The sequence below is a fragment of the Salmo salar genome, chromosome ssa09 (genome assembly GCF_905237065.1).
Source record: "Salmo salar chromosome ssa09, Ssal_v3.1, whole genome shotgun sequence".
Classification (NCBI taxonomy): Eukaryota; Metazoa; Chordata; class Actinopteri; order Salmoniformes; family Salmonidae; genus Salmo; species Salmo salar.
The window spans coordinates 82,534,330-82,562,032 of record NC_059450.1 but is presented as its reverse complement, the minus strand read 5'-3'; the positions used below and the strand labels follow the sequence as shown (position 1 = coordinate 82,562,032).

At 42.5% G+C, this 27,703-nt stretch overlaps 2 protein-coding genes across 9 annotated transcripts in view; one reads left to right on the top strand and one right to left on the bottom strand.

Annotated features, from left to right (window-relative positions):
• zdhhc2 (zDHHC palmitoyltransferase 2) overlaps positions 1 to 22,314 on the top strand; it is a 38,853-nt gene extending 16,539 nt beyond the window's left edge. Inside the window, exons 2-14 of one of the 4 annotated variants that reach the window (XM_014212828.2) lie at positions 821 to 847; positions 9,254 to 9,348; positions 11,530 to 11,650; positions 14,603 to 14,672; positions 14,778 to 14,810; positions 15,129 to 15,249; positions 15,486 to 15,524; positions 15,718 to 15,850; positions 18,179 to 18,305; positions 19,001 to 19,093; positions 19,749 to 19,867; positions 20,648 to 20,726; positions 20,835 to 22,314. In XM_014212828.2, coding sequence (XP_014068303.1) covers positions 821 to 847; positions 9,254 to 9,348; positions 11,530 to 11,650; positions 14,603 to 14,672; positions 14,778 to 14,810; positions 15,129 to 15,249; positions 15,486 to 15,524; positions 15,718 to 15,850; positions 18,179 to 18,305; positions 19,001 to 19,093; positions 19,749 to 19,867; positions 20,648 to 20,688 — 1,019 coding nt within the window. In that variant the 3' untranslated portion in view covers positions 20,689 to 20,726; positions 20,835 to 22,314. The remainder of the gene's footprint in view (positions 1 to 820; positions 848 to 9,253; positions 9,349 to 11,529; positions 11,651 to 14,602; positions 14,673 to 14,777; positions 14,811 to 15,128; positions 15,250 to 15,485; positions 15,525 to 15,717; positions 15,851 to 18,178; positions 18,306 to 19,000; positions 19,094 to 19,748; positions 19,868 to 20,647; positions 20,727 to 20,834) is intronic. The other 3 variants (XM_014212829.2, XM_014212830.2, XM_014212831.2) reach the window with 3 other exon arrangements.
• Positions 2,529 to 27,703, bottom strand: part of cnot7 (CCR4-NOT transcription complex, subunit 7) — a 32,350-nt gene continuing 7,175 nt past the window's right edge. For 4 of the 5 annotated variants that reach the window (XM_014212833.2, XM_045724096.1, XM_045724095.1 and 1 more), the window contains one exon: positions 21,001 to 23,214. In XM_014212833.2, coding sequence (XP_014068308.1) covers positions 23,083 to 23,214 — 132 coding nt within the window. In that variant the 3' untranslated portion in view covers positions 21,001 to 23,082. Of the gene's footprint in view, positions 2,594 to 21,000; positions 23,215 to 27,703 lie in introns of those variants that run through there. The other variant, XM_014212834.2, reaches the window with a different exon arrangement.

Below are 27,703 nucleotides of genomic sequence, written 5' to 3'. Positions count from 1 at the left end.
ATTTTTTTGTGGGACTGGAAAAAATTGCCCGGGAACGTAAAATAACGTTATAACCGGTTCCCATGCTTTAAAAATAAAGGTTCTGTTCCGGAACAGTATAGATCACTTTCGTTCCCAGTTCTGATTCTGTTCCTTGAAATATTTATTTATTTTCCGGTTTTCGGTTCTGTTCCCTGAACCGGTTCCAACCCCTGGTATTAGTTGTGTCTTGGTGCTTTTCATGTGCATAGGTGTATTAGTAGGTGTGTGTAGTAGGGTGCTACTGATGTATATTAGCTGAGCTGAATCAGTGTGTTGAGGACTGGGGTGCTGATCCTGTCATGTGGTCAGCTGCTTTGTCTCAGGCCTGCCCTGCTGCAGGTGGAGCAGCTGCCAGTCAGCATTCACGCCAGACTGCACCAGGCACGATGCTACTGTTGTTGCCACTGCTTTTGTGTTAATGCACAGCAATGCTTTACTATATCAAAAGGTATAAGAAGGAGAGTAATTTAAGATTGGATCAGGTCGTGATTATGTTTCTGTAAGTTGTGGGAGTTTGATGTGTCAGATGGCACTTATAGGGATTCAGCGCACTTGTCTGCATCATCCTCAGTTTATTTATCGTTATTAAACGGTCATTTGTGTGCCAAGGATATGATGCCAAGTACACCAAGGAGAAAATAATCCTTTGTTTTCAGCACCATCTACACATAATGATAACACATTATACTGAAGAGGGATGCTGCTGAAAATGTTCAAAGCATTTCCATTTCTTTATTTGTCCATAATACAGCAAACAACACAGAGACATGACTGCACATTTCTCATCTTCTCTTTTCAGAATCGATCGACAACATTGGACAGAAGAGTAAGTCCCTGACGCATATATATTCTTCTACAGTATAATGAACATTAATACCTGCCAGTAGCAGTATGATAGAGGAGAGTGGGGCAAGTTGAGACAAAGGGGTAAGTTGAGCCACCCTTATTTCTAGGAAACCATACACAAAATTAATAATTTGACCAAATATTTAAGAAGAGGTCCTCATTTCATGCAGTCTGTGAAGGAAGAAACCACATGGGAAAAGTGGTAAGCAAGTTAGGTCCAAAAAACAGATTTTCATCACCTCAAATTCATTTACTGGGTTAGAAGTTTCATGATGCTTGTATCTAAACCTGTCACGACTTCCACCGAAGGTGGTTCCTCTCCCTGTTCGGGCGGTGCTCGGCGTCGCTGGCCTACTAGCCATCACCGATCCATTTTTCCTTTTCCGTTTGTTTTGTCTTTGGTTCTTTCACACCTGGGTTCATTTGCTTTAATTTCTGTGTGTATAATTACCCCTGTTGCCTGCTTAGGTTTGTACGGGATTATTCGTGTTGTTGCTCGTTGAGGTTGTGCCTCAGGTTTATTCACGTTTATACTGAGTGTGTATAAGTTTAGGAGCGTTGTTTTTCCTCCTTCCATGAGTACTGTGTTCTCTTGTGTCGTGGCCGTTTTTTTTGGTTTGGTACTGTACCTGACCTTTTTTGTGGACTTGCCTATTAAAGACGCTACTTGGACATCTCTGCTCTCCTGCGCTTGACTCCTTCACCTACCTCTAACACATATCTCAACAAAACCAATATAGATAATTTAAAGATTGTTCTTTACATCAGTTGGGGTCTCTATAAGCTTCAATATGAGGTCATAAATCTAGTATGAAAGTGCATTCTTATATTGTGTGGGATAATATTGTCCAAATGTTTGCCTTGGGGTAGGTTGAGCAAATAGCCATGGGGTAAGTTGAGCCAATGGTTAATCCAATGGCAAGTTCAGCAAATGGAAGTGTTTTCTTCCCAGGCGTAATGCAAGGCATTATCGCTGGGATATGAGGTAACAACAGGGCCTGGCCTATGTTAAAAGTGTGTGTTAGGTGTTAAGCCTGTGTTAAAAGATGATTAAAATACAAAAATATAAAATCAAATGTTATTTGCCACATGCGCCGAATACCGTGAAATTCTTACTTACAATCCAAAGGGTCCCAGCTACATCACAAATGGTCGTTTTGTTCGATAAAGTCCTTCTTTATATCCCCAAAAAGTCAGTTTAGTTGGCGCGCTTCATTCAATAATCCACTGGTTTCCCTCGTTCAAAATGCATATCAAATCAAATCAAATGTATTTATATAGCCCTTCGTACATCAGCTGATATCTCAAAGTGGTGTACAGAAACCCAGCCTAAATCCCCAAACAGCAAACAATGCATGTGAAAGAAGCACGGTGGCTAGGAAAAACTCCCTAGGAAAAACTCCCTAGAAAGGCCAAAAACCTAGGAAGAAACCTAGAGAGGAACCAGGCTATGAGGGGTGGCCAGTCCTCTTCTAGCTGTGCCGGGTGGATATTATAACAGAATATGGTCAAGATGTTAAAATGTTCATAAATGACCAGCATGGTCAAATAATAATAATCATAGTAGTTGTCGAGGGTGCAACAAGCACGTCCGGTGAACAGGTCAGGGTTCCATAGCCGCAGGCAGAACAGTTGAAACTGGAGCAGCAGCATGGCCAGGTGGACTGGGGACAGCAAGGAGTCATCATGCCAGGTAGTCCTGAGGCATGGTCCTAGGGCTCAGGTCCTCCAAGAGAAAGAGAGAAAGAAAGAATTAGAGAGAGCATATTTAAATTCACAAAGGACACCGGATAAGACAAGAGAAATACTCCAGATGTAACAGACTGACCCTAGCCCCCCGACACATAAACTACTGCAGCATAAATACTGGAGGCTGAGACAGGAGGTATCAGAAGACACTGTGGCCCCATCCGATGATACCCCCGGACAGGGCCAAACAGGCAGGATATAACCCCATCCACTTTGCCAAAGCACAGCCCCCACACCACTAGAGGGATGTCTCCAACCACCAACTTACCGTCCTAAGACAAGGCCGAGTATAGCCCACAAAGATCTCCGCCACGGCACAACCCAAGGGGGGGGCGCCAACCCAGACAGGAAGACCACGTCAGTGACTCAACCCACTCAAGTGACGCACCCCTCCCATGGACGGCATGGAAGAACACCAGTAAGCCAGTGACTCAGCCCCTGTAATAGGGTCAGAGGCAGAGAATCCCAGTGGAGAGAGGGGAACCGGCAAGGCAGAGACAGCAAGGGCGGTTCGTTGCTCCAGCCTTTCTGTTCACCTTCACACTCCTGGGCCAGACTATACTTAATCATAGGACCTACTGAAGAGATAAGTCTTCAGTAAAGACTTAAAGGTTGAGACTGAGTCTGCGTCTCTCACATGGGTAGGCAGACCATTCCATAAAAATGGAGCTCTATAGGAGAAAGCCCTACCTCCAGCCGTTTGCTTAGAAATTCTAGGGACAATTAGGAGGCCTGCGTCTTGTGACCGTAGCGTACGTGTAGGTATGTACGGCAGGACCAAATCGGAAAGATAGGTAGGAGCAAGCCCATGTAATGCTTTGTAGGTTAGCAGTAAAACCTTGAAATCAGCCCTTGCCTTAACAGGAAGCCAGTGTAGGGAGGCTAGCACTGGAGTAATATGATCAAATCTTTTGGTTCTAGTCAGGATTCTAGCAGCCGTATTTAGCACTAACTGAAGTTTGTTTAGTGCTTTATCCGGGTAGCCGGAAAGTAGAGCATTGCAGTAGTCCAGCCTAGAAGTAACAAAAGCATGGATTAATTTTTCTGCATCATTTTTGGACAGAAAGTTTCTGATTTTTGCAATGTTACGTAGATGGAAAAAAGCTGTCCTTGAAACAGTCTTGATATGTTCTTCAAAAGAGAGGTCAGGGTCCAGAGTAACGACGAGGTCCTTCACAGTTTTATTTGAGACGACTGTACAACCATCCAGATTAATTGTCAGATTCAACAGAAGATCTCTTTGTTTCTTGGGACCTAGAACAAGCATCTCTGTTTTGTCCGAGTTTAAAAGTAGAAAGTTTGCAGCCATCCACTTCTTTATGTCTGAAACACAGGCTTCTAGCGAGGGCAGTTTTGGGGCTTCACCATGTTTCATTGAAATGTACAGCTGTGTGTCGTCCGCATAGCAGTGAAATTTAACATTATGTTTTCGAATGACATCCCCAAGAGGTAAAATATATAGTGAAAACAATAGTGGTCCTAAAACGGAACCTTGAGGAACACCGAAATGTACAATTGATTTGTCAGAGGACAAACCATTCAGAGACAATCTGATATCTTTCCGACACATAAGATCTAAACCAGGCCAGAACTTGTCCATGTAGACCAATTTGGGTTTCCAATCTCTCCAAAAGAATGTGGTGGTCGATGGTATCAAAAGCAGCACTAAGATCTAGGAGCACGAGGACAGATGCAGAGCCTCGGTCTGACATCATTAAAAGGTCATTTACCACCTTCACAAGTGCAGTCTCAGTGCTATGATGGGGTCTAAAACCAGACTGAAGCGTTTTGTATACATTGTTTGTCTTCAGGAAGGCAGTGAGTTGCTGCGCAACAGCTTTTTCTAAAATTTTTGAGAGGAATGGAAGATTCGATATAGGCCGATAGTTTTTTATAATTTCTGGGTCAAGATTCGGCTTTTTCAAGAGAGGCTTTATTACTGCCACTTTTAGTGAGCTTGGTACACATCCGGTGGATAGAGAGCCGTTTATTATGTTCAACATAGGAGGGCCGAGCACAGGAAGCAGCTCTTTCAGTAGTTTAGTTGGAATAGGGTCCAGTATACAGCTTGAGGGTTTAGAGGCCATGATTATTTTCATCATTGTGTCAAGAGATATAGTACTAAAACACTTTAGTATGTCCCTTGATCCTAGGTCCTGGCAGAGTTGTGCAGACTCAGGACAATGGAGCTTTGGAGGAATACGCAGATTTAAAGAGGAGTCCGTAATTTGCTTTCTAATGATCATGATCTTTTCCTCAAAGAAGTTCATAAATGTATTACTGCTAAAGTGAAAGCCATCCTCCATTTGCGAATGCTGCTTTTTAGTTAGCTTTGCGACAGTATCAAAAATAAATTTAGGATTGTTCTTATTTTCCTCAATTAAGTTGGAAAAATAGGATGATCGAGCAGCAGTGAGGGCTCTTCGATACTGCACGGTACTGTCTTTCCAAGCTAGTCGGAGGACTTCCAGTTTGGTGTGGCGCCATTTCCGTTCCAATTTTCTGGAAGCTTGCTTCAGAGCTCGTGTATTTTCTGTATACCAGGGAGCTAGTTTCTTATGACAGATGTTTTTAGTTTTTAGGGGTGCATCTGCATCTAGGGTATTGTGCAAGGTTAAATTGAGTTCCTCAGTTAGGTGGTTAACTGATTTTTGTCCTCTGACGTCCTTGGGTAGGCAGAGGGAGTCTGGACGGGCATCAAGGAATCTTTGGGTTGTCTGAGAATTTATAGCACGACTTTTAATGCTCCTTGGTTGGGGTCTGAGCAGATTATTTGTTGCAATTGCAAACGCAATAAATGGTGGTCCGATAATCCAGGATTATGAGGAAAAACATTAAGATCCACAACATTTATTCCATGGGACAAAACTAGGTCCAGAGTATGACTGTGGCAGTGAGTAGGTCCAGAGACATGTTGGACAAAACCCACTGAGTCGATGATGGCTCCGAAAGCCTTTTGGAGTGGGTCTGTGGACTTTTCCATGTGAATGTTAAAGTCACCAAAAATTAGAATATTATCTGCTATGACTACAAGATCCGATAGGAATTCAGGGAACTCAGTGAGGAACACTGCATATGGCCCAGGAGGCCTGTAGACAGTAGCTATAAAAAGTGATTGAGTAGGCTGCATAGATTTCATGACTAGAAGCTCAAAAGACGAAAACGTCATTGTTTTTTTTTTTGTAAATTGAAATTTGCTATCATAAATGTTAGCAACACCTCCGCCTTTGCCAGATGCACGGGGGTATGGTCACTAGTGTAACCAGGGGGTGAGGCGTCATTTAACACAGTAAATTCATCAGGCTTAAGCCATGTTTCAGTCAGGCCAATCACATCAAGATTATGATCAGTGATTAGTTCATTGACTAGAACTGCCTTGGAAGTGAGGGATCTAACATTAAGTAACCCAATTTTGAGATGTGAGGTATCACAATCTCTTTCAATAATGGCAGGAATGGAGGAGGTCTTTATACTAGTGAGATTGCTAAAGCGAACACCGCCATCTTTAATTTTGCCCAACCTAGATCGAGGCACAGACACGGTCCCAATGGGGAAAGCTGAGCTGACTACACTGACTGTGCTAGTGGCAGACTCCACTAACCTGGCAGGCTGGCTAACAGCCTGCTGCCTGGCCTGCACCCTATTTCATTGTGGAGCTAGAGGAGTTAGAGCCCTGTCTATGTTCGTAGATAAGATGAGAGCACCCCTCCAGCTAGGATGGAGTCCGTCACTCCTCAACAGGCCAGGCTTGGTCCTGTTTGTGGGTGAGTCCCAGAAAGAGGGCCAATTATCTACAAATTCTATCTTTTGGGAGGGGCAGAAAACAGTTTTCAAAATGAATCCCAAACGTTACCAATAAACTTTGTCCAAACAAGTCAAACAACATTTCTAATCAATCCTCAGGTACCCTAATATGTAAATAAATGATCAAATTTAAGATGGAGAAAGTATGTTCATTACCGGAGATAAATAACAAAGTGCGCGCTCTCATCCACGAGTGTCATAACACTACAGCCAAAATGGGAGCCACTTAGAAAAACTACAAATTCTAGCAAATTTTTCAAAAAACAAGCCTGAAACTCTTTCTAAAGACTGTTGACATCTACTGGAAGCCGTAGGAACTGCAATCTGGGAGGTATTCCATTGATTTCCCCATAGACAGGCATTATAAATGGTGTCACCTCCCCCAAAAAAGATTCTGCACAGATTCTCCTTGGGTTTTCGCCTGCTATTTCAGTTCTGTTATTCTCACAGACATTATTGTAACAGTTTTGGAAACTTTAGAGTGTTTTCTAGACCAATACTACCAATGCATATGCATATCCTAGCTTCTGGGCCTGAGTAACGGGCAGTTTACTTTGGGCAACTCATTCATCCAAACTTCCAAATACTGCCCCCTAGCCCGAAGAAGTTAACCAACAATGCAGTTTTAAGAGAAATAAGATTGAAGAAAATATTTACTAATTAAACTAAAGTAAAAAATAAATAATAATAATAAAGTAACACAATAAAATAACAATAACGAGGCTATATACAAGGGGTACCGGTACCAAGTCAATGTACGGGGGTACAGGTTAGTCGATGGTAATTGAGGTATGTACATGTAAAGTGGGTAAAGTGACTATGCATAGATAATTAACACCGAGTAGCAGCAGTGTAAAATAATTATGAGGGGGTCAATGCAAATAGTCCGGGTAGCCAATTGGACCTAGACTTGGTGCTCCGGTCATGCTTGCCGTGTGGTAGCAGAGAGAACAGTCTATGACCAGGGTGGCTGGAGTCCTAGACAATTTTTAGGGCCTTCCTCTGACACTGCCTGGTACAGAGGTCCTGGATGGCAGGAAGCTTGGCCCCAGTGATGTACAGGGTTGGATGCTAAGCAGTTTCCATACCAGGCGGTGATGCAACCAGTCAGGATGCTCTCGATGGTGCAGCTGTATATCTTTTTGATGATCTGAGGACCCATGCCAAATCTTTTCAGTCTCCTAAGGAGGAATAGGTGTTGTCGTGCGCTCTTCACGACTGTTTTGGTGTGTTTGGACCATGATAGTTTGTTTGTGATGTGGACACAAAGGAACTCTGCTCCACTACAGCCCCGTCAATGTGAATGGGGGCGATTGTGTTTGTGTTGAATTGTGTTTGGGAAATAAAAATAGATATAGTTTTAAAAAGGTAGTGGTAATATTTAATTCAGTACAGAAATTTGTAGGCAGCTTAACTTACCCTGTCCTGCGGCTCAACTTACCCCATACCCAGAGTAAGTTGTCCCAAGAGACCACTTTTTATGGACAAGCTATGTTTTCAAAACTGTAATGTTTACATAAATTCTGATTATTTCTAGGGATACACAACATCCTGAAATATATGTAGATATCTTTGTTAGAAATACTATATTTCCCTTGACAGAGTGATGCTGAATATAAAAAATGTCTCAACTTACCCCAGTCTCCCCTATGATGAACACTGATACCTGACAGTAGTAGTATGATATGATGAACACTGATACCTGACAGTAGTAGTATGATATGATGAACACTGATACCTGACAGTAGTAGTATGATATGATGAACACTGATACCTGACAGTAGTAGTATGATATGATGAACACTGATACCTGACAGTAGTAGTATGATATGATGAACACTGATACCTGACAGTAGTAGTATGATATGATGAACACTGATACCTGACAGTAGTAGTATGATATGATGAACACTGATACCTGACAGTAGTAGTATGATATGATGAACACTGATACCTGACAGTAGTAGTATGATATGATGAACACTGATACCTGACAGTAGTAGTATGATATGATGAACACTGATACCTGACAGTAGTAGTATGATATGATGAACACTGATACCTGACAGTAGTAGTATGATATGATGAACACTGATACCTGACAGTAGTAGTATGATATGATGAACACTGATACCTGACAGTAGTAGTATGATATGATGAACACTGATACCATGCCAGATGAATAACCCAGAGGTTGAGGCTTATCTATGGTCAGTCATGAGCCAACGGTATTCATTAGTAAGACCGCTTTCCACGTTATTAGCACCATTGTGGGGAGAGGAAGTAGGGTTTATCTAAGAACTCATAAATGTCTGTTTCCTCTGTCAGGCCTGAATCAGTTATCTACACAGTCAGAGTCAGGAGAGACCAGACACCCAGGAATGAGGATGATGTTGCATGATGGGTCTGGGAGTACGCAGTTAGAAACAGTTGAATATGATTTTCTGCAAGTCCCTCATCTACACAGGCTGGGACCCAATAGAGACATTCACTGTAGCTAGCCTAATCATCGCTACAAGCTTCATCATAGCAGAATAAATAAGATCACAAAATACAAACATGATTGTAATCATCTTGTTTGGAAATCATAGCTCTGCCAGAGCCTTATCTAAGGGCAGTTAGTCAGGAGGTCCCAAAGTCAGGCTGTCCCAAAGCCTTGACACGTTCTCATTTGGTGGTTCTTAAGACAAATGTGCTCTGTTCAACTATTGACTTCAAGTTCATGGGAAACAGGGCATCTTTGTTGGTCTATTCTAAAACTGTGTCAGAGATCTAGCTTCTAGCAGACAGATTACTTGGCTGCACAGTGAGCTGTATGTCTTTCTATTTCCAGTTGTTTATCTGCTGGCCTATCATGTTGTCTTCATCTTATTTACCTGGGCCTACTGGCAGACCATCTTCACCAAGCCCATGAACCCCCTAAAAGAGGTGAGTGTGTGTGTGTGTGTGTGTGTGTGTGTGTGTGTGTGTGTGTGTGTGTGTGTATTTGATCAAATAGGCTAGTCTGGATGATGAGGTACAGAACTAGGCTAGTCTGGATGATGAGGTACAGGGAGAAGTACAGAACTAGGCTAGTCTGGATGATGAGGTACAGGGAGAGGTACAGAACTAGGCTAGTCTGGATGATGAGGTACAGGGAGAGGTACAGAACTAGGCTAGTCTGGATGATGAGGTACAGGGAGAGGTACAGAACTAGGCTAGTTTGGATGATGAGGTACAGGGAGAAGTACAGAACTAGGCTAGTCTGGATGATGAGGTACAGGGAGAGGTACAGAACTAGGCTAGTCTGGATGATGAGGTACAGGGAGAGGTACAGAACTAGGCTAGTCTGGATGATGAGGTACAGGGAGAGGTACAGAACTAGGCTAGTCTGGATGATGAGGTACAGGGAGAAGTACAGAACTAGGCTAGTCTGGATGATGAGGTACAGGGAGAGGTACAGAACTAGGCTAGTCTGGATGATGAGGTACAGGGAGAGGTACAGAACTAGGCTAGTCTGGATGATGAGGTACAGGGAGAAGTACAGAACTAGGCTAGTCTGGATGATGAGGTACAGGGAGAGGTACAGAACTAGGCTAGTCTGGATGATGAGGTACAGGGAGAGGTACAGAACTAGGCTAGTCTGGATGATGAGGTACAGGGAGAGGTACAGAACTAGGCTAGTCTGGATGATGAGGTACAGGGATAAGTACAGAACTAGGCTAGTCTGGATGATGAGGTACAGGGAGAGGTACAGAACTAGGCTAGTCTGGATGATGAGGTACAGGGAGAGGTACAGAACTAGGCTAGTCTGGATGATGAGGTACAGGGAGAGGTACAGAACTAAGCTAGTCTGGATGATGAGGTACAGGGAGAGGTACAGAACTAGGCTAGTCTGGATGATGAGGTACAGGGAGAGGTACAGAACTAGGCTAGTCTGGATGATGAGGTACAGGGAGAGGTACAGAACTAGGCTAGTTTGGATGATGAGGTACAGGGAGAAGTACAGAACTAGGCTAGTCTGGATGATGAGGTACAGGGAGAGGTACAGAACTAGGCTAGTCTGGATGATGAGGTACAGGGAGAGGTACAGAACTAGGCTAGTCTGGATGATGAGGTACAGGGAGAGGTACAGAACTAGGCTAGTCTGGATGATGAGGTACAGGGATAAGTACAGAACTAGGCTAGTCTGGATGATGAGGTACAGGGAGAGGTACAGAACTAGGCTCCAGTCTCTCCTGCTATGATTGAAAGTGTTATTTAATATGATATTGAGAGCAATATTGAGAGTGATATTTACAGTGATATTACATTCTTCTCCGACTGCCTGAAGGAGCACTCTATTATCTCTGCTCCTGATTCAGCGCTTGTTGTTGTTGAATCCATGCGTTTTAGACGACACTCAAAAATGCTCCTTCCAGTACTGAGTGCTCTGGTTCATTCAAGGGGCGATAGCTTAACATTCAGGTCACTCAATAACAATGTTTTCCTTCATACTGTAAGATGTATTTGTTAGATGATTCAGTGGGTGGTGATATCTGTGGCACTGGGCACCATGGTGTTTTTTATTGTTGAAGTTATTAGTCCTCAGCCTTCAATCATAAAACGCCTGAGTGCCTCAATGTAATAATGTAGCAGCGCTGCTGTGGCTCTGCAAACAATCTAGCTGCTCAGAAGGAAAGGACAAAGATAGAAGTGCACATGACTTAGCTGGATCAGCCTTGTGACACACAACAGTACTGTACTGCAGTCCTCCAGCACTCAGAGCTACACAGCATTTACAGTAGATCACAGCATTATAATAAGAGCTCTAATGGGAAGTGTATCTCATTAGTAATGGATGTAGGCCTGCAATATTCTAGAGGTGTAGGATCGTAATTTGAGCCAGTTTGCTGCAGCGGGAAAAAAAATCCTGCAGCAACAGAAAATGTGAATTATTAAGTTGATTACAATGAATGGACATTTTTGTAGGGGAAATTCAAGTGTGGAAATTACAAACTTCAGAAGACTTTTTAAACCTCATATGCAACAGGTTTTTTTTAAACCTCCGCAACAGGGTGATCAAATTAAGATCCTACATCTGTTGGGGCGAAGGATGCTTCTTATTCTGTTCCTCCATCCTCTCTGTAGTTCCACCTGTCCTACTCAGACAAGGAGCTGTTGGAGCGTGAAGACCGTGGAGAGTCTCAGCAGGAGATTCTTAGAAGGATAGCCAAGGATTTACCCATCTACACCCGCACCATGTCTGGAGGTACTCTACAGAACACAAGCTAAAACAAAAAGTCTGCCCTGTGGGCTGACTTTTACTAACCCAGCAAACCAAAATTGATTGCACCAAATACTCTAATAACACAAAAACTGTCCAGTTGTTTTGATGATTATACATTGAATCAGGAGCGAACGTAGAATTCATTTCTTCCCGGTGCGGGACCTGCACCAATGTTTTTATAGGCCTAATTACATATATAATCCCTATTAATTCAATAGGATCTCTCTGGACCTAGTCATAAAGATTTGTCATTTCACTTTTAAAATGTATAACCTTTTATTGTGGCATAAACACAACCAGTCATGATGTTTTTATCTGATTGTCAAACAATCACTTCAAAGAGCTCCTTTACTAGGCTACCTGCACACTTTCATCCACTCACAACATATTTCCAGCCTCATAACAGTGGTGAATGGAAAGAGACATCTGTTACACTAAACACCACAAAGTTGTCATTAGGCCAGAATTTATGCGTCCATTGCTGTCTGCGTGGGTCTCGTTGTCAGCCGCTCATCTCTGCCTTGGCAAAATTTCGGTGTTCTCGTCTAACCACATCGCATTTTGGAGTGTAGGCTATACCACCCGTTTTCAAATCTATTCGCTTATTTGTCATGCCTCTGTCATGAGGTAATGATAAAAAGGGATGTAATAGCCTACAGTTTTCTTGACATTATGTTTTAATTATTGTGATAGGCCCATGTTTTACCGGTACGGCATACCTCCACTATTTATTTTTCCGGTACGCAGTACCGGACCGCCTTATTTTCTCCCCTTGTTCGTAAATAACATTCGCCTGATGTTGCAAGAATGTCCCAGGAATATACAGTGCCTTCGGAAAGTATTCAGACCCTTTGTTAGGTCACAGCTTTATTCTAAAATTGATTAAATTGTTTTTTTCCCCTCATCCATCTACACACAATACCCCATAATGACAACGCATTTGACATTTTTGGTAATTTATAAATAGAACCCCCCATAAATGTTACATTTACATAAATATTCAGACCCTTAACTCAGTACTTTGTTGAAGCACCTTTGGCAGCGATTACAGCCTTGAGTCTTCTTGGGTACGACACTACAAGCTTGGCACACCTGTATTTGGAGAGTTTCTCCCATTCTTCTTTGTAGATCCTCTCAAGGTCTGTCATGTTGGATGGGGAGCGTTGCTGCACAGCTATTTTCAGGTCTCTCCAGAGATGTTTGATCGGGTTCAAGTCCGGGCTCTGGCTGGGCCACTCAAAGACATTCAGAGACTTGTACCGAAGCTACTCCTGTGTTGTCTTGGCTGTGTGCTTCGGGTCGTTGTCCTGTTGGAAGGTGAAACTTTGCCTCTGTCTGAGGTCCTGAGCACTCTGGAGCAGGTTTTCATTAAGGATCTCTCTGTACATTGCTCTGTTCAACTTTGCCTCGATCCTGACTAGTCCACAGCATGATGCTGCCACCACCATGCTCCTCTAGACGTGACGCTTGGCATTCAGGCCAAATAATTCAATCTTGGTTTTATCAGACAGAGAGTCTTGTTTCTCATGGTCTGAGAGTCTTTAGGTGTCTTTTGGCTGTCATGTGCCTTTTACTGAGGAGTGGCATCCGTCTGGCCTCTCTACCATAAAGGCCTGATTGGTGGAGTGCTGCAGATATGGTTGTCCTTCTGGAAGGTTCTCCCATCTCCACAGAGGAACTCTAGAGCTCTGTCAGAGTGACCATTGGGTTCTTGGTCATCTCCCTGACCAAGGCCCTTCTCCCCCGATTGCTCAGTTAGGCCTGGCGGGGCAGCTAGCTCTAGGAAGAGTCTTGGTGGTTCCAAACTTTTTCCATTTATGAATGATGGAGCCCACTGTGTTCTTGGGGACCTTCAATGCTGCAGACATTTTTTGGTACCCTTCCCCAGACCTTTGCCTCCACACAATCCTGTCTCGAGTCTCTACGGACAATTCCTTCGACCTCATGGCTTGGTTTTTGCTCTGACATGCACTGTCAACTGTGGGACCTTATATAGACAGGTGTGTGCCTTTCCAAATCATGTCTGTCATTGTAAAATAAGAATTTGTTCTTAACTGACTTGCCTAGTTAAATAAAGGTTCAATAAAAGTGGGGTAGATAGGCTGATGATTCATTTGTTATTGGTCAGTGGGGTAGATAGGCTGATGATTCATTCGTTATTGGTCAGTGGGGTAGATAGGCTGATGATTCATTTGTTATTGGTGAGTGGGGTAGATAGGCTGACGATTCATTTGTTATTGGTCAGTGGGGTAGATAGGCTGACGATTCATTTGTTATTGGTCAGTGGGGTAGATAGGCTGACGATTCATTTGTTATTGGTCAGTGGGGTAGATAGGCTGACGATTCATTTGTTATTGGTCAGTGGGGTAGATAGGCTGACGATTCATTCGTTATTGGTCAGTGGGGTAGATAGGCTGACGATTCATTCGTTATTGGTCAGTGGGGTAGATAGGCTGACGATTCATTCGTTATTGGTCAGTGGGGTAGATAGGCTGACGATTCATTTGTTATTGGTCAGTGGGGTAGATAGGCTGACGATTCATTTGTTATTGGTCAGTGGGGTAGATAGGCTGACGATTCATTTGTTATTGGTCAGTGGGGTAGATAGGCTGACGATTCATTTGTTATTGGTCAGTGGGGTAGATAGGCTGATGATTCATTTGTTATTGGTCAGTGGGGTAGATAGGCTGATGATTCATTTGTTATTGGTCAGTGGGGTAGATAGGCTGATGATTCATTTGTTATTGGTCAGTGGGGTAGATAGGCTGATGATTCATTTGTTATTGGTCAGTGGGGTAGATAGGCTGATGATTCATTTGTTATTGGTCAGTGGGGTAGATAGGCTGATGATTCATTTATTATTGGTCAGTGGGGTAGATAGGGTGGTGATGGTGTCTGATTGACCGTGCTGACGCTGTCTCTCTTATTCCTCAGCTATTCGTTTCTGTGATCGCTGCCAGCTGGTCAAGCCTGATCGATGTCACCATTGCTCAGTCTGTGATAAGTATGACTCTGCTCATGGCCCTATGCACTATTCATAAGAACCCTGCTGAAACTGTGTTGGGGAAAATTGTAGCCGTTACTGAGTTTCCTTACTGTTGTTTTACAGATGCATCCTAAAGATGGATCACCATTGCCCCTGGTCTGTATTGCTACTGTACCATTTCATACTTAATCAAAGTGATGTTTGATTAATTATTCAAAGGAAATGGAACAATATTTTCCATTAGGTCACTATATGATTTGTAAGAGTTTTTAAATCTTGTTTGATAAATTGATCGCTTTTTCCGTTGTCGTCAAAGGCTTAACTGACGTCTACGATGTAGATGATATTTCAGCCTTGTCCGTTTCTGTTTGGGGGCCATTTTTACCATCTGTATGTTGCTGTCAAACGGTAGGGTTTTCCCATATGGTGTGATATTGACTTGGAGCATTGCCTTCTTGTTTTGGAATGTGACAGGGTGAATAACTGTGTGGGCTTCTCCAACTATAAGTTTTTCATGCTGTTCCTGGCATACTCCTTATTATATTGCATTTTCATCACTGCTACAGATCTACAGTACTTCATTAAATTCTGGACCGTGAGTAAAATATTTTCATGGTGAACTTTTGAATAATTGACATTCTGTACAGTCTAAACCAGTGGAATGATTGAATTTATAATGTCTGTTATATCTATATATCTCTATATCCATGCTCATTAGAGAAAACTATTATTTTGAATGACTAAATAATACAGTATGAAAGATGATGCTTGGTGTGTAACTGAAAATAACTGTTTCATGTTCTGATCTTGGTATTCTGATTTCTCTGCAAGGCTGAAGGTAGAACACACGACCGTCTGTTAGAATACCTGGTATGAGCCAATCAGCGGCATTGGATTTGAGGACGATGATCACTGATTGGTTAAGCTCCCCCTAGACTAGTTTCGTAGCGACCTATGCTAACACCCAACTAGCTGGCAGACTTTACTTACAGGTTATGCCTAATGCACACATACAGGTACTGTAAGACTAATACATTGTGTTTATGTGGAACTGCTCCCTCAGAATGGTCTGCCTGACACCCAGGCTAAGTTCCACATCATGTTCCTGTTCTTCGCTGCTTCCATGTTCTCTGTCAGTCTGGCCTCGCTGTTCGTTTACCACTGCTGGCTGGTCTGCAAGAACAGATCCACTCTGGGTAAGAGCTGGCATGGTGTATCTGTATGTTGTTGTGAGCATTTCCCTGGTGTCTCACTAAACAGAATAGAAACAGACCTAACATGGGTGCTCTGACGGAGTTTCCAAGAACAGGCCTGGGATAGGGACCTTATTCTATTCTTCTCCACATCAAATAAAAACACAGATTGAGTCACTCATCTGTGGTATGATTTGATAAGGCTCTTTGTTATGGCCATTATCGGACAGACAGACAGAGAGAGCAGTCTCTTATTATGTGTGCTAGAGCTGGGACGATAAACTGAAAATTATCGATACTGACCGAAACAATCATTTATCAAGGACATATTACTGATATTAATAATAATAATAACAACAATAAGCTTTTACTAGAGGAATGTGAAGTTTGACATGAAATTAGTCTGCTACTATGGGCTATTTCTAATGGGACAATTGATAACTACAACATTCCAAGTAGTAGTAGTAGTAAAAGTAGCAGTAGTAGTAGCAGTAGAAGTAGCAGTAGTAGAAGCAGTAGCAGCAGTAGTAGTAACAGCAGTAGTAGTAGTAGTAGCAGTAGTAGTAGTGATAATAGAAGCAGTATAAGTAGTAGTAGTAGTAGTAGTAGCAGTAGCAGTCTTAGTGCAGTAGCAGTAGTAGCAGTAGTACCAGTAGTAGTAGCAGTAGTAGTAGTAGCAGTAATAGTAGTACCAGTAGTAGTAGTAGCAGTAGTAGTAGTAGTAGTAGTAGCAGTAGTAGTATTACCAGTAGTAGTATTACCAGTAGTAGCAGTAGTAGTAGGAGCAGTAGTAGTAGTACCAGTAGTAGTAGGAGCAGTAGTAGCAGTAGTAGTAGTAGCAGCAGTAGCAGTACCAGTAGTAGTAGTACCAGTAGTAGTATTAGTAGTAGCAGCAGTAGCAGTAGTAGTAGTACCAGTAGTAGCAGTAGTAGTAGGAGCAGTAGTAGTAGTACCAGTAGTAGTAGTAGCAGTTGTAGGAGCAGTAGTAGTAGCAGTAGTAGTAGTAGCAGTAGTAGTAGTTTTAAGGGTAATATAAAAGTGGTGCACACTCATTTTATAAACGCATCGTTCAATTTATCGTTATCTTGCCCATATTATTTATCGTTATTTTGCCCATATTGCCCAGCTCTAATGTGTGCACAGTGGTGCACTTTTCTCTCTCCGATCTGAGTGAGTGGATTATTCAGGGTGTGAACAACAGGCTCACAGTAAGAGGCTTAGTAACAGACACTGGACAGGTAGCCCTGCTGGAAAGGCAGCCCTGCTGGACAGGTAGCCCTGTTGGAAAGGTAGCCCTGCTGGAAAGGTAGCCCTGCTGGAAAGGTAGCCCTGCTGGACAGGTAGCCCTGCTGGAAAGGTAGCCCTGCTGGAAAGGTAGCCCTGCTGGAAAGGTAGCCCTGCTGGAAAGGTAGCCCTGCTGGAAAGGTAGCCCTGTTGGAAAGGTAGCCCTGCTGGACAGGTAGCCCTGCTGGAAAGGTAGCCCTGCTGGACAGGTAGCCCTGCTGGAAAGGTAGCCCTGCTGGAAAGGTAGCCCTGCTGGAAAGGTAGCCCTGCTGGAAAGGTAGCCCTGCTGGAAAGGTAGCCCTGTTGGAAAGGTAGTCCTGCTGGAAAGGTAGCCCTGTTGGAAAGGTAGCCCTGCTGGAAAGGTAGCCCTGTTGGAAAGGTAGCCCTGCTGGAAAGGTAGCCCTGTTGGAAAGGTAGCCCTGCTGGAAAGGTAGCCCTGTTGGAAAGGTAGTCCTGCTGGAAAGGTAGCCCTGTTGGAAAGGTAGCCCTGCTGGAAAGGTAGCCCTGTTGGAAAGGTAGTCCTGTTGGAAAGGTAGCCCTGCTGGACAGGCCTTTAGAGGACACGGTCAGTCACACCTAGTAACACAGCACAGCCAGCAGACCTGAAGGCATAGATCTGTCCTCAGAGAGCAGGGTTCTCGGGCTCTTTGGCTCATTGTCATTACATAAAGTAAATTACAAATGGCTGATTTTCATTTTTGCTGTACCAAGGGCAGTTCAGTGAGATTGAGTCAAGGATGTTAGTCTGCAGTTGTGGCAGGCTTTTAAACTGCAAATCTCCCCACCCTTTGAGAATATCAAACTCTTTCAGCAATCTCTTCACCAATAGGATATTTGACAACTGATGTCTCAAAATGTTTTTTATCCATGAAGGTGTTGCTATTGGTTCAGGAGTTGCATAAGTGCCCACAAAACAATCACGTTCCTCTCTCAGTTTCCTTTGAACTATGAAACATCTAGATTGCATATGTTCTCTATAAACGATGCCAAACTAGATCTCTCCTCAGTTTTGGTTCAACACTGATCATATTCTACTCTGTTGTTCAGAGGCGGTCCGCGCGCCAGCGTTCCGTCATGGGGCAGATAAGAATGGCTTCAGTCTGGGCCTCAGTAAGAACTTCCGCCAGGTCTTCGGTGATGAAATGAGATACTGGCCATTTCCTGTGTACTCCAGGTATATACTTATTCCCTTATTTTACCAGATAAGTTAACTGAGAACATATGATCTTTTACAGCAACGACCTGGGTAAGAATGAGCCAATTGGAAGCTGTGGATGATTAGGTGGCCATGATGGTATTAGGGCCAGAATTTAGCCAGGACACCAGGGTTAACATGTCTACTCTTACGATAAGTGACATGTGATCTTTAGTGATCAGAGTCAGGACACCCGTTTTAACATCCCATCAGAAAAATGGCACCCTATGCAGGGAAATGTCCCCAATCACTGCCCAGGGGCATTGGGATCTCCTTAGACCAGAGGGAAGAGTGCCCCCTACTGGCCCTCCACACCACTTCCAGCAGCATCTGGTCTCCCATCCAGGACCAACCCTGTTTAGCTTCAGAGGCAAGCCAGCAGTGGGATGCAGGGTGGTATGCTGCTCGCAAATAAAATATCATGCTATCGACTCTTACTGAACCCACCGTGAAAACACTGACATTCTCAGCTAAACAGAAAGGTCTGGCAAGGCTCTGGACTATACTCTGGGGCTGACAGTGACAGAGAGGAGGGGAGAAGAAAGAACTTGAACTCAGTAGTGAACTATGGGGGCAATGAGGGGACAATGTTTCTAAGCGTGAGAGGAGGTTAGTTAGTTGTTAGGAGGATGAAGAGGAAGACTTTTAAACACGGGATTGTGTTTTGTGTTTAGTCTGGGTGATGGGTGCTCCTTCCCAACCTGTCTGGTGAACCAGGATCCTGAGCAGCCCACCTCTCCTGGACACAACCCCCCTCCCAACAAGACGTAAGTATTCATCTCCTGGACACAACCCCCCTCCCAACAAGACGTAAGTATTCATCTCCTGGACAAAACCCCCCTCCCAACAAGACGTAAGTATTCATCTCCTGGACACAACCCCACTCCCAACAAGACGTAAGTATTCATCTCCTGGACACAACCCCCCTCCCAACAAGACGTAAGTATTAATCTCCTGGACACAACCCCCCCTCCCAACAAGACGTAAGTATTAATCTCCTGGACACAACCCCCCTCCCAACAAGACGTAAGTATTCATCTCCTGGACACAACCCCCCCTCCCAACAAGACGTAAGTATTCATCTCCTGGACACAACCCCCCTCCCAACAAAACGTGTTTTAATCTCCTGGACCCCCCCCAATACATACGTTTTAATCTCCTGGACACCCCCCCCCCCCAATACATAAGTATTAATCTCCTGGACACAACCCCCCCCTCCCAACAAGACGTAAGTATTCATCCCTCACAGGAAATCACTGTCCTGCCTACACTCTTCATACATTTGGTCCTTTTCCATAAAGATGGTTTTTGGATACAGATGTGAGAGAGTACTTTAGAGTACTTTTCTAACAGTCATAGTCCATTGAAATCCATTCATCTACTGATCCTGCCTAATGGTTTGTCCTGTGTTGTGTTGTGCAGTGTTGTTGGAGAGAGCCACCAGTTCCCAGCCAAACCACTGAGGGAGTCCCAAAGTCGACTGCTGAACAGCGCCCCCTCCTGGACAGAGAATGGGGGAGCAGAGGACAAAGAGAGACGGGGTGAAGGCTCAAATATCTGATGGGAGCCGAGCACACCCTAACCTTATCTTCATGTCCAGATCCCGATTCAACCCTAACCTTAGCTTCATGTCCAGATCCTGGTTCAACCCTAACTCCATGTCCAGATCCCAGTTCAACCCTAACCTTAGCTTCATGTCCAGATCCTGGTTCAACCCTAACTCCATGTCCAGATCGCGGTTCAACCCTAACTCTAGCTTCATGTCCAGATCCTGGTTCAACCCTAACCTTAGCTTCATGTCCAGATCCTGGTTCAACCCCAACTCCATGTCCAGATCCCAGTTCAACCCTAACTCTAGCTTCATGTCCAGATCCTGGTTCAACCCTAACTCCATGTCCAGATCCCAGTTCAACCCTAACTCTAGCTTCATGTCCAGATCCTGGTTCAACCCTAACCTTAGCTTCATGTCCAGATCCTGGTTCAACCCTAACTCCATGTCCAGATCCCAGTTCAACCCTAACCTTAGCTTCATGTCCAGATCCTGGTTCAACCCTAACTCCATGTCCAGATCCTGGTTCAACCCTAACTCTAGCTTCATGTCCAGATCCTGGTTCAACCCTAACTCTAGCTTCATGTCCAGATCCCAGTTCAACCCTAACCTTAGCTTCATGTCTACATCCCGTTTCAACCCTAACCCTAGCCATGACCCTAACCCCAGATTTATGTCCACTGTTTTTTACTTTTAAATGTTGTCTACAAATCATTATTCTTGGACCATTCTCCAATAACTGTATTAACTGTATGCATGCTGTGTTTTTCAGGCACAAGTAACCCAGCAATGGCCATAGAGAATGAAACATAACCACGGTGAGGAATGACGCCTTGTACGTGGAATCATAGGTGAGTTGAAAATTTCTCAATATTTTAAAAATATTATCCATAAAGCTTGAGGTAAAAACGATATGGTTTATTTCTAATGTATCACATAATGCTTATTTCCTTCAACAGGTCTATGGTGATCCCAGTGTTCAGCGTGCCTATGAGAATGTGCAGTTGTGATATCACCATAACCTGTCATCTTTCTTACCATAACACACTGCTGTAGTTAATTGTTGCTTAGAAGGGCATAGTTTACTGTTGTTTTTGCTCTCACCAGTATCATTGGAAACAGACGTAACATTTGAATCCAACTAAACATTGTTATTGTTTCTAAAGAAATAATTTAACGTGGTGAAAACTGGTTTCCTGAAGGCTGAATATTGAGTATGAGATCAAGTTGTGGCCTCGGAAGATTGAAGTTGCATTCCAATTACTTGCCGTGTTTTTGCAAGTTTGGATCTGAAAAGCATAAGAATAGAATGAGAAGTGTTTTATTTTCACTTTGTATAACAAACAGGTGGTTGGTCTAAGAAGCGACATTTGTATGTGTTCAGTACATCTATATTATTTTAGTAAAGGACCATTGAATTATTGTTGTATGATTTGATTATCTTGGACTTTGTCTTCAAATTAGTCTATTTTTACTTGTGTAATGTCTAAACTAGAATGACTAACTTGTATTTGTGATTATTGACAGAAACAGTATAAATATTCCATTTGAATGTCATTTTAAAATTTGCCAATACTTAATCCTAACCCAACACGCAAAGATGTATGATAGTGAATGTTGATTCTATGATTGTATAGACATATTTTAAGAGTAAAAGCTGCTTTGTGTGTGTGATTATTGGATGAGATATGCAGTGTTAGGCTTTTTATGGCACTGAACATGAAAGAAGTATTGAAGAGATTAACTGTTGTGATTAAAAGAAAAAAACCTTCAATTAACTGATGCATGCTTCATACTCAGGATGCTAACAAAACATAAGAAAGTAAATAGTTCCATGTATTATACCAGTTTCTCTCTCTTGGAAATGCGGTAAAATCACTGTTGCATAATAATCATTTGAATAAGGGCTATATTGATATTCTTTGATTTGAAAGGATTCCTGTGTTCCTCTGGCCATACCATTGGCTCTTAGACATCACCAATCAGTCTTATTTTTTGATATGTCAGTGTGCTTGCCATGTCAAGTATTCCTGTAGTGCTGTTTATTGTCAAACTGCCAGCCAAAGATCCTGTTTTTCTCCAGAGGCCTGACACACTGGCCTATGATCTTCAAATCCAAGCCTCAGTTTCAGAATGTTTGCTGCATTCTCAATTCAACTCCATTAAAATATGGAAGTGCTGCAGAAATAATACAGCGATTGCTCCAGCTGTTCCATTCTTTGTGAATGTTCTGTTCTGATTGTACTCCTTTGGTCATTTTAAATTACATTTTATGTTTGGAAATGAGTCATCAGCATCAGTTAGCATTGGTTTTCCTTTTGGTAAATGGCTCAAATGTATGCAAAACCTTGTCAATCTATATTTTTTTAATTACCTTTATGAACATGTGAGGCTATGTACTGTACTGTGATGCCTTATCAGATAAATACATTGATGCCATATTCTGCCTGTTTATATTGATATTGAATGTTCTTGTACCTTTCTCCCATATCGGTCTCAATAGCCTATAAGGTATATCATTTAAAATATGACTCAAACAGATTTCAAACTCACTCAAATCAAGTTATTATATGTTAGAAAAGTTTGAAGCCTTTATTTACAAAAGCTTTAAAAACAATCTCTCTTATATTGCATATTTGTTTTTACATATGGGGGGGGGGTCTCGTCACATGAAAACAACCAACCAGTACAATAAATTAAATATTAAAATAACATAAAAAAAAATGTGGCTACTATTAAGGCTAAGTTTGGTGAAAAAAAAATACTTATTTTCATAATAAAGACAGATGTTAAGTGAAAAAAATTGAACTTAGAGAAGGCAACAAAGAGGAGCATACCAGAAAAACGTAGCTTTTCATATAAAATCAAGGATCTGGTTAGGAGCTTTAAAGTGCAAAATTTCTACAGAAAATGTTTGAAAAACTAAAATCCCTTGTTTTCTCTTCAAGCGCTTCATGTGAAATCTAAATGAACCAACCAGCCCCTCTAAACTGCTTTCATAGAAAAAACATGATTTTAAGCACAAACACAAACCTTGGGTACGTCTGGAGATAGGAACTATTGAACCACCAAATTCACCAACCACCTAAAGTGAGAAGCGCTTATGACAAAGAGCTTCCGAAATGATATATATGCGCTTTTGTTCTTTCATTATTCCAATCGTCGTAGTAAATGACTAGAGCATCCAGAAAGATCCCAGTGATGATGTCATGACAGCTGTTTATTGGCTTCCTCCTCGTAGGCGTTCCCTGTGCCGTTCTGGACGTATGCAGAGCCTGAACCCAGCCCGTACAAGTGACCACAGTACTTTGCATCGTCGATATGATCCTCAAAGAACATCTAAGAAAATATGTGATGTCATCAGATACAGGAAAAAGTATACTAGTTTGTAGCTAGGTTTCCACCCAATTGGCGGCAGATTGTTGAATATTCGCATGACAAAGACAATATGCGCATTCTACCACCAGTGGTGTTTCACCAAACAGACTTGTTGCAACAACAAAAAAAGTGATGACATTGTGCACATAGAATGCACTTTTTCGCTTGAGTTTTCATGTACCGAATAAAAATCTAAAGTTTCATGTGTGCCCATCGCATTTTCAACTCTGTGTTAAATGTACCTACTTTGGTCTTGGCACCTGCGCTGAAGCCAACTGCTGGCTTATTATGGATAAGAACAAGAATATTTTTAATTTGTCAAACGGCAGTCAAGCATCGATCATCATGTCACCAGAATCAGACCCTAGATATTTATTGGAAAGAGCATCAAGATCACCGTGCATTTTCACCACCCTGTGTTATTTCATCTATAGCCTAACATGCTGACCAGACCGGACAAGGAGCGTTGCAAAATAAATTTAGAAATCCATGTTATTTAATAAATTGCACCCACACTGCTCGCGCGCGCCAACGAGCGTCTGCGATGCCAAGGGCTAAAATATAACTCCTTTCTATTTCTTACGCAGATCGCGCTGCAAGTCCTGCCACTCCCATCTCCTCATTGGTTTATAGAAGCAGGTACCCACGTGCCATCTCCTTATTGGTTATACCCACGTGGGTGATTGAAAGACGAAATGTTTTGCCGGTTGTCATGGTAAAAGTGTAGATGCCAATCACCATATAAGTTCAAAGATGAAAAAGCCTGGAAGGAGGAGAGATGACTAGAAACGATTCGTTTGGCCGTTTTATGTGTGGATTAATTGTCGGAGTAGAAGACCTTGTGCAAATTAGCTAGCAAGTGCAGGCTAACTAGCTAAATTGCCATACATGTTAAATGCTTTTTCGACCTGTCCCCAAATTAATGTCATTGGTTCAGAGTTTGTTTTGATATTTTAACCTGCGTGTTGTGATCGCGTTTGGTGTAGGTGGACAAAATACATTTATGTACGATAGCGCACGCGCGCAGCCGGTTTGGGTTCCGTGTAATGAACTGCATGCTTTCCGGAGTTGTAGTGGGAGGACCACACACATCGCGTGACTCCAAGTTTACGTTGATATGATGGTTAATATATTAATATTTGCCCATAAAGGCGTTTCCACCACCGCTTCTCGCATAATTAATTTTACTGAAACAAAAAGATCTTAAGATCAAACGAACAAATTATCTGTCGGAATTTATAAAATTGTACCGAAACTTCCTGTTTCCATCACAGCTGTCAGGATTTTATTTTAATACGGTATGACTTTACTCCCATAAAAACTGTGGATGGAAACGTGGTTAGTGAAAGTAGTATATGTTTCTCTCTTTAATACCATCTGGTGGCTCTTTGAAGAAATGCAAGTTGTGAGTCACCTCCCTGTTCTATGATCCATTCACACAAACATCTCAGTACCAACCCTATTCCCTTTATAGGGCACTACTTTGATCTGGGCCCACAGGGCTCAAAAGTTTGGACACACAAACTCATTCAAGGGTTTTCCTTTATTGTTACTATTTTCTACATTGTAGAAATGGGGCAGCAGGTAGCCTAGTGGTTAGAGCGTTGGGCCAGTAACCAAAAGGTTGCCCCTGAGCAAGGCAGTTAACCCACTGTTCCCCGGGCGCCGAAGACGTCAATCTCAATTACGGCACCTCTCTGATTCAGAGGGGTTGGGTTAACTCATTTCAGTTGTACAACTGACTAGGTATCCCCCTTTCCCAAGAATAATAGTGAAGACATCAAAACTATGAAATAACACATATGGAATCATGTAGTAACCCCAAAAAAGTGTTAAACAAATCAAAATATTTTATATTTGAGATTCTTCAAAGTAGTCCCTCCCTTCTTACTGTTGTTTGTGCCCAATAATGTTTGTACCTTGTTTTGTGCTGCTACCATGTTATGTTGCTGCCATGCTGTTGTTATTTTCTTAGGTCTCTATGTAGTGTTGTGTTGTCTCTCTTGTCGTGATGTGTGTTTTGTCCTGTATTTTTATTACATTTATAATTATTTTAATCCCAGGGGGCAGGACGCCGTTTGGTAAATTGTAAATAAGAATTTGTTCTTAACTGACTTGCCTAGTTAAATAAAATGACAGCTTAGCACACTTGACATTCTCTCAACCAGTTTCATGAGGTAGTCACCTGGAATGCATTTCAATTAACAGTTGTGCCTTGTTAAAAAGTAAATTTCTTTCCTTTTTAATAAGTTTGAGCCAACCAGTTGTTTTGTGACAAGGTAGGGGTGGTATACAGAAGTTAGCCCTATTTGGTAAAAGACCAAGTCAATATTATGGCAAGAACAGCTCAAATAAGCAAAGAAAAATGACAGTCCATCATTACTTTAAGACATGGTCAGTCAATTTCTTCAAGTGCAGTCGCAAAAACCATCAAGCGCAATGATGAAACTGGCTCTCATGAGAACCGCCACAGGAAAGGAAGACCCAGAGTTACCTCTGCTGCAGAGGATAAGTTCAATTGCGTTACCAGCTTCAGAAATTGCAGCCCAAATAAATGCTTCAGAGTTCCAGTAACAGACACATCTCAACATCAGCTGTTCAGAGGAGACTGCATGAATCAGGCCTTCATGGTGAAATTGCTGCAAAGAAACCACTACAGTACCTTGCAAACGTATTCATCCCCTTGGCGTTTTTACTATTTTGTTGCATTACGACCTGTAATTTAAATTGATTTTTATTTGGATTTCATGTAATGGACATACACAAAATAGTCCAAATTGGTGAAGTGAAAAAAAATTACTTGTTCCATAAAATTAATTTACAAAAAATTTAAAACGTAGAAGTGGTGAGTGCATATGTATTCCACCCTTTACTATGAAGCCCCTAAATAAGATCTGATGCAACCAAATACCTTCAGAAGTCACATAATTAGTTAAATAAAGTCCAGCTGTGTGCAATCTAAGTGTCACATGATCTGTCACATGATCTTAGTATATATACACGCACCTGTTCTGAAAGGCCCCAGAGTCTGCAACACCACTAAGCAAGCAGCACCATGAAGACCAAGGAGCTCTCCAAACAGGTCAGGGACAAAGTTGTGGAGAAGTACAGATCAGGGTTGGGTTATAAAAAACTTGGAACATCCCACAGAGCACCATTAAATCCATTACTAAACATGAAAAGAATATGGCACCACAACAAACCTGCCAAGAGAGGTCCGCCCACCAAAACTCACAGACCAGGCAAGGAGGTCATTAATCAGAGAGGCCACAAAGAGACCAAAGATAACCCTGAAGGAGCTGCAAAGCTCCACAGTGGAGATCGGAGAATCTGTCCATAGGAACACTTTAAGCCGTACACTCCACAGAGCTGGGCTTTACGGAAGAGTGGCCAGGAAAAAGCAATTACTTAAAGAAAAAAATAAGCAAACACGTTTGGTGTTTGCCAAAAGGCACATGGGAGACTCCCCAAACATATGGAAGAAGGTACTCTGGTCAGATGAGACAAATGTAGCTTTTTGGCCATCAAGGAAAATGGTATGTCTGGCGCAAACCCAACACCTCTCATCACCCGAAAACAACATCCCCACAGTGAAGCATGGTGGTGGCAGCATCATGCTGTGGGGATGTTTTTCATTGGCAGGGACTGGGAAACTGGTCAGAATTAAAGGAATGATGGATGGCGCAAAATACAGGGAAATTCTTGAGGGAAACCTGTTTCAGTCTTCCAGAGATTTGGACGGAGGTTCACCTTCCAGCAGGACAATGACCTTAAGCATACTGCTAAAGCAACACTCAAGTGGTTTAAAGAGAAACAATTAAATGTCTTGGAATGGCCTAGTCAAAGCCCAGACCTCAATCCAATTGAGAATCTGTGGTATGACTTAAAGATTGCTGTACACCAGCGGAACCCCTCCAACTTGAAGGAGCTGGAGCAGTTTTGCCTTGAAGAATGGGCAAAAATCCCAGTAGCTGGATGTGCCAAGCTTATAGAGGCATACCCCAAGAGACTTGCAGCTGTAATTTCTGCAAAAGGTGGCTCAACAAAGTATTGACATTGGGGGGGGTGAATAGTTACGCATGCTCAGGTACTGTTTTCTTTATCTTACTACTTGTTTGTTTCACAATAATAAAATATTTTGCATCTTCAAAGTGTTAAGCATGTTGTGTAAATCAAATGATACAAACCCCCCCAAAAAAATCAATTTTAATTCCAGGTTGTAAGGCAACAAAATAGTAAAAATGCCTAGGGGGGTGAATAGTTTCGCAAGCCACTGTACTTAAGAATATCAATAAGAAGAAGAGACATGGAGAGCAATGGACATTAGGCCGGTGGAAATCTGTCCTTTGGTCTGATGAGTCTAAATTTGAGATTTTTGGTTCCAACCGCCGTGTCTTTGCGAGACGCAGAGTAGGTGAACGGATGAACTCCACATGTGTGGTTCCCACCG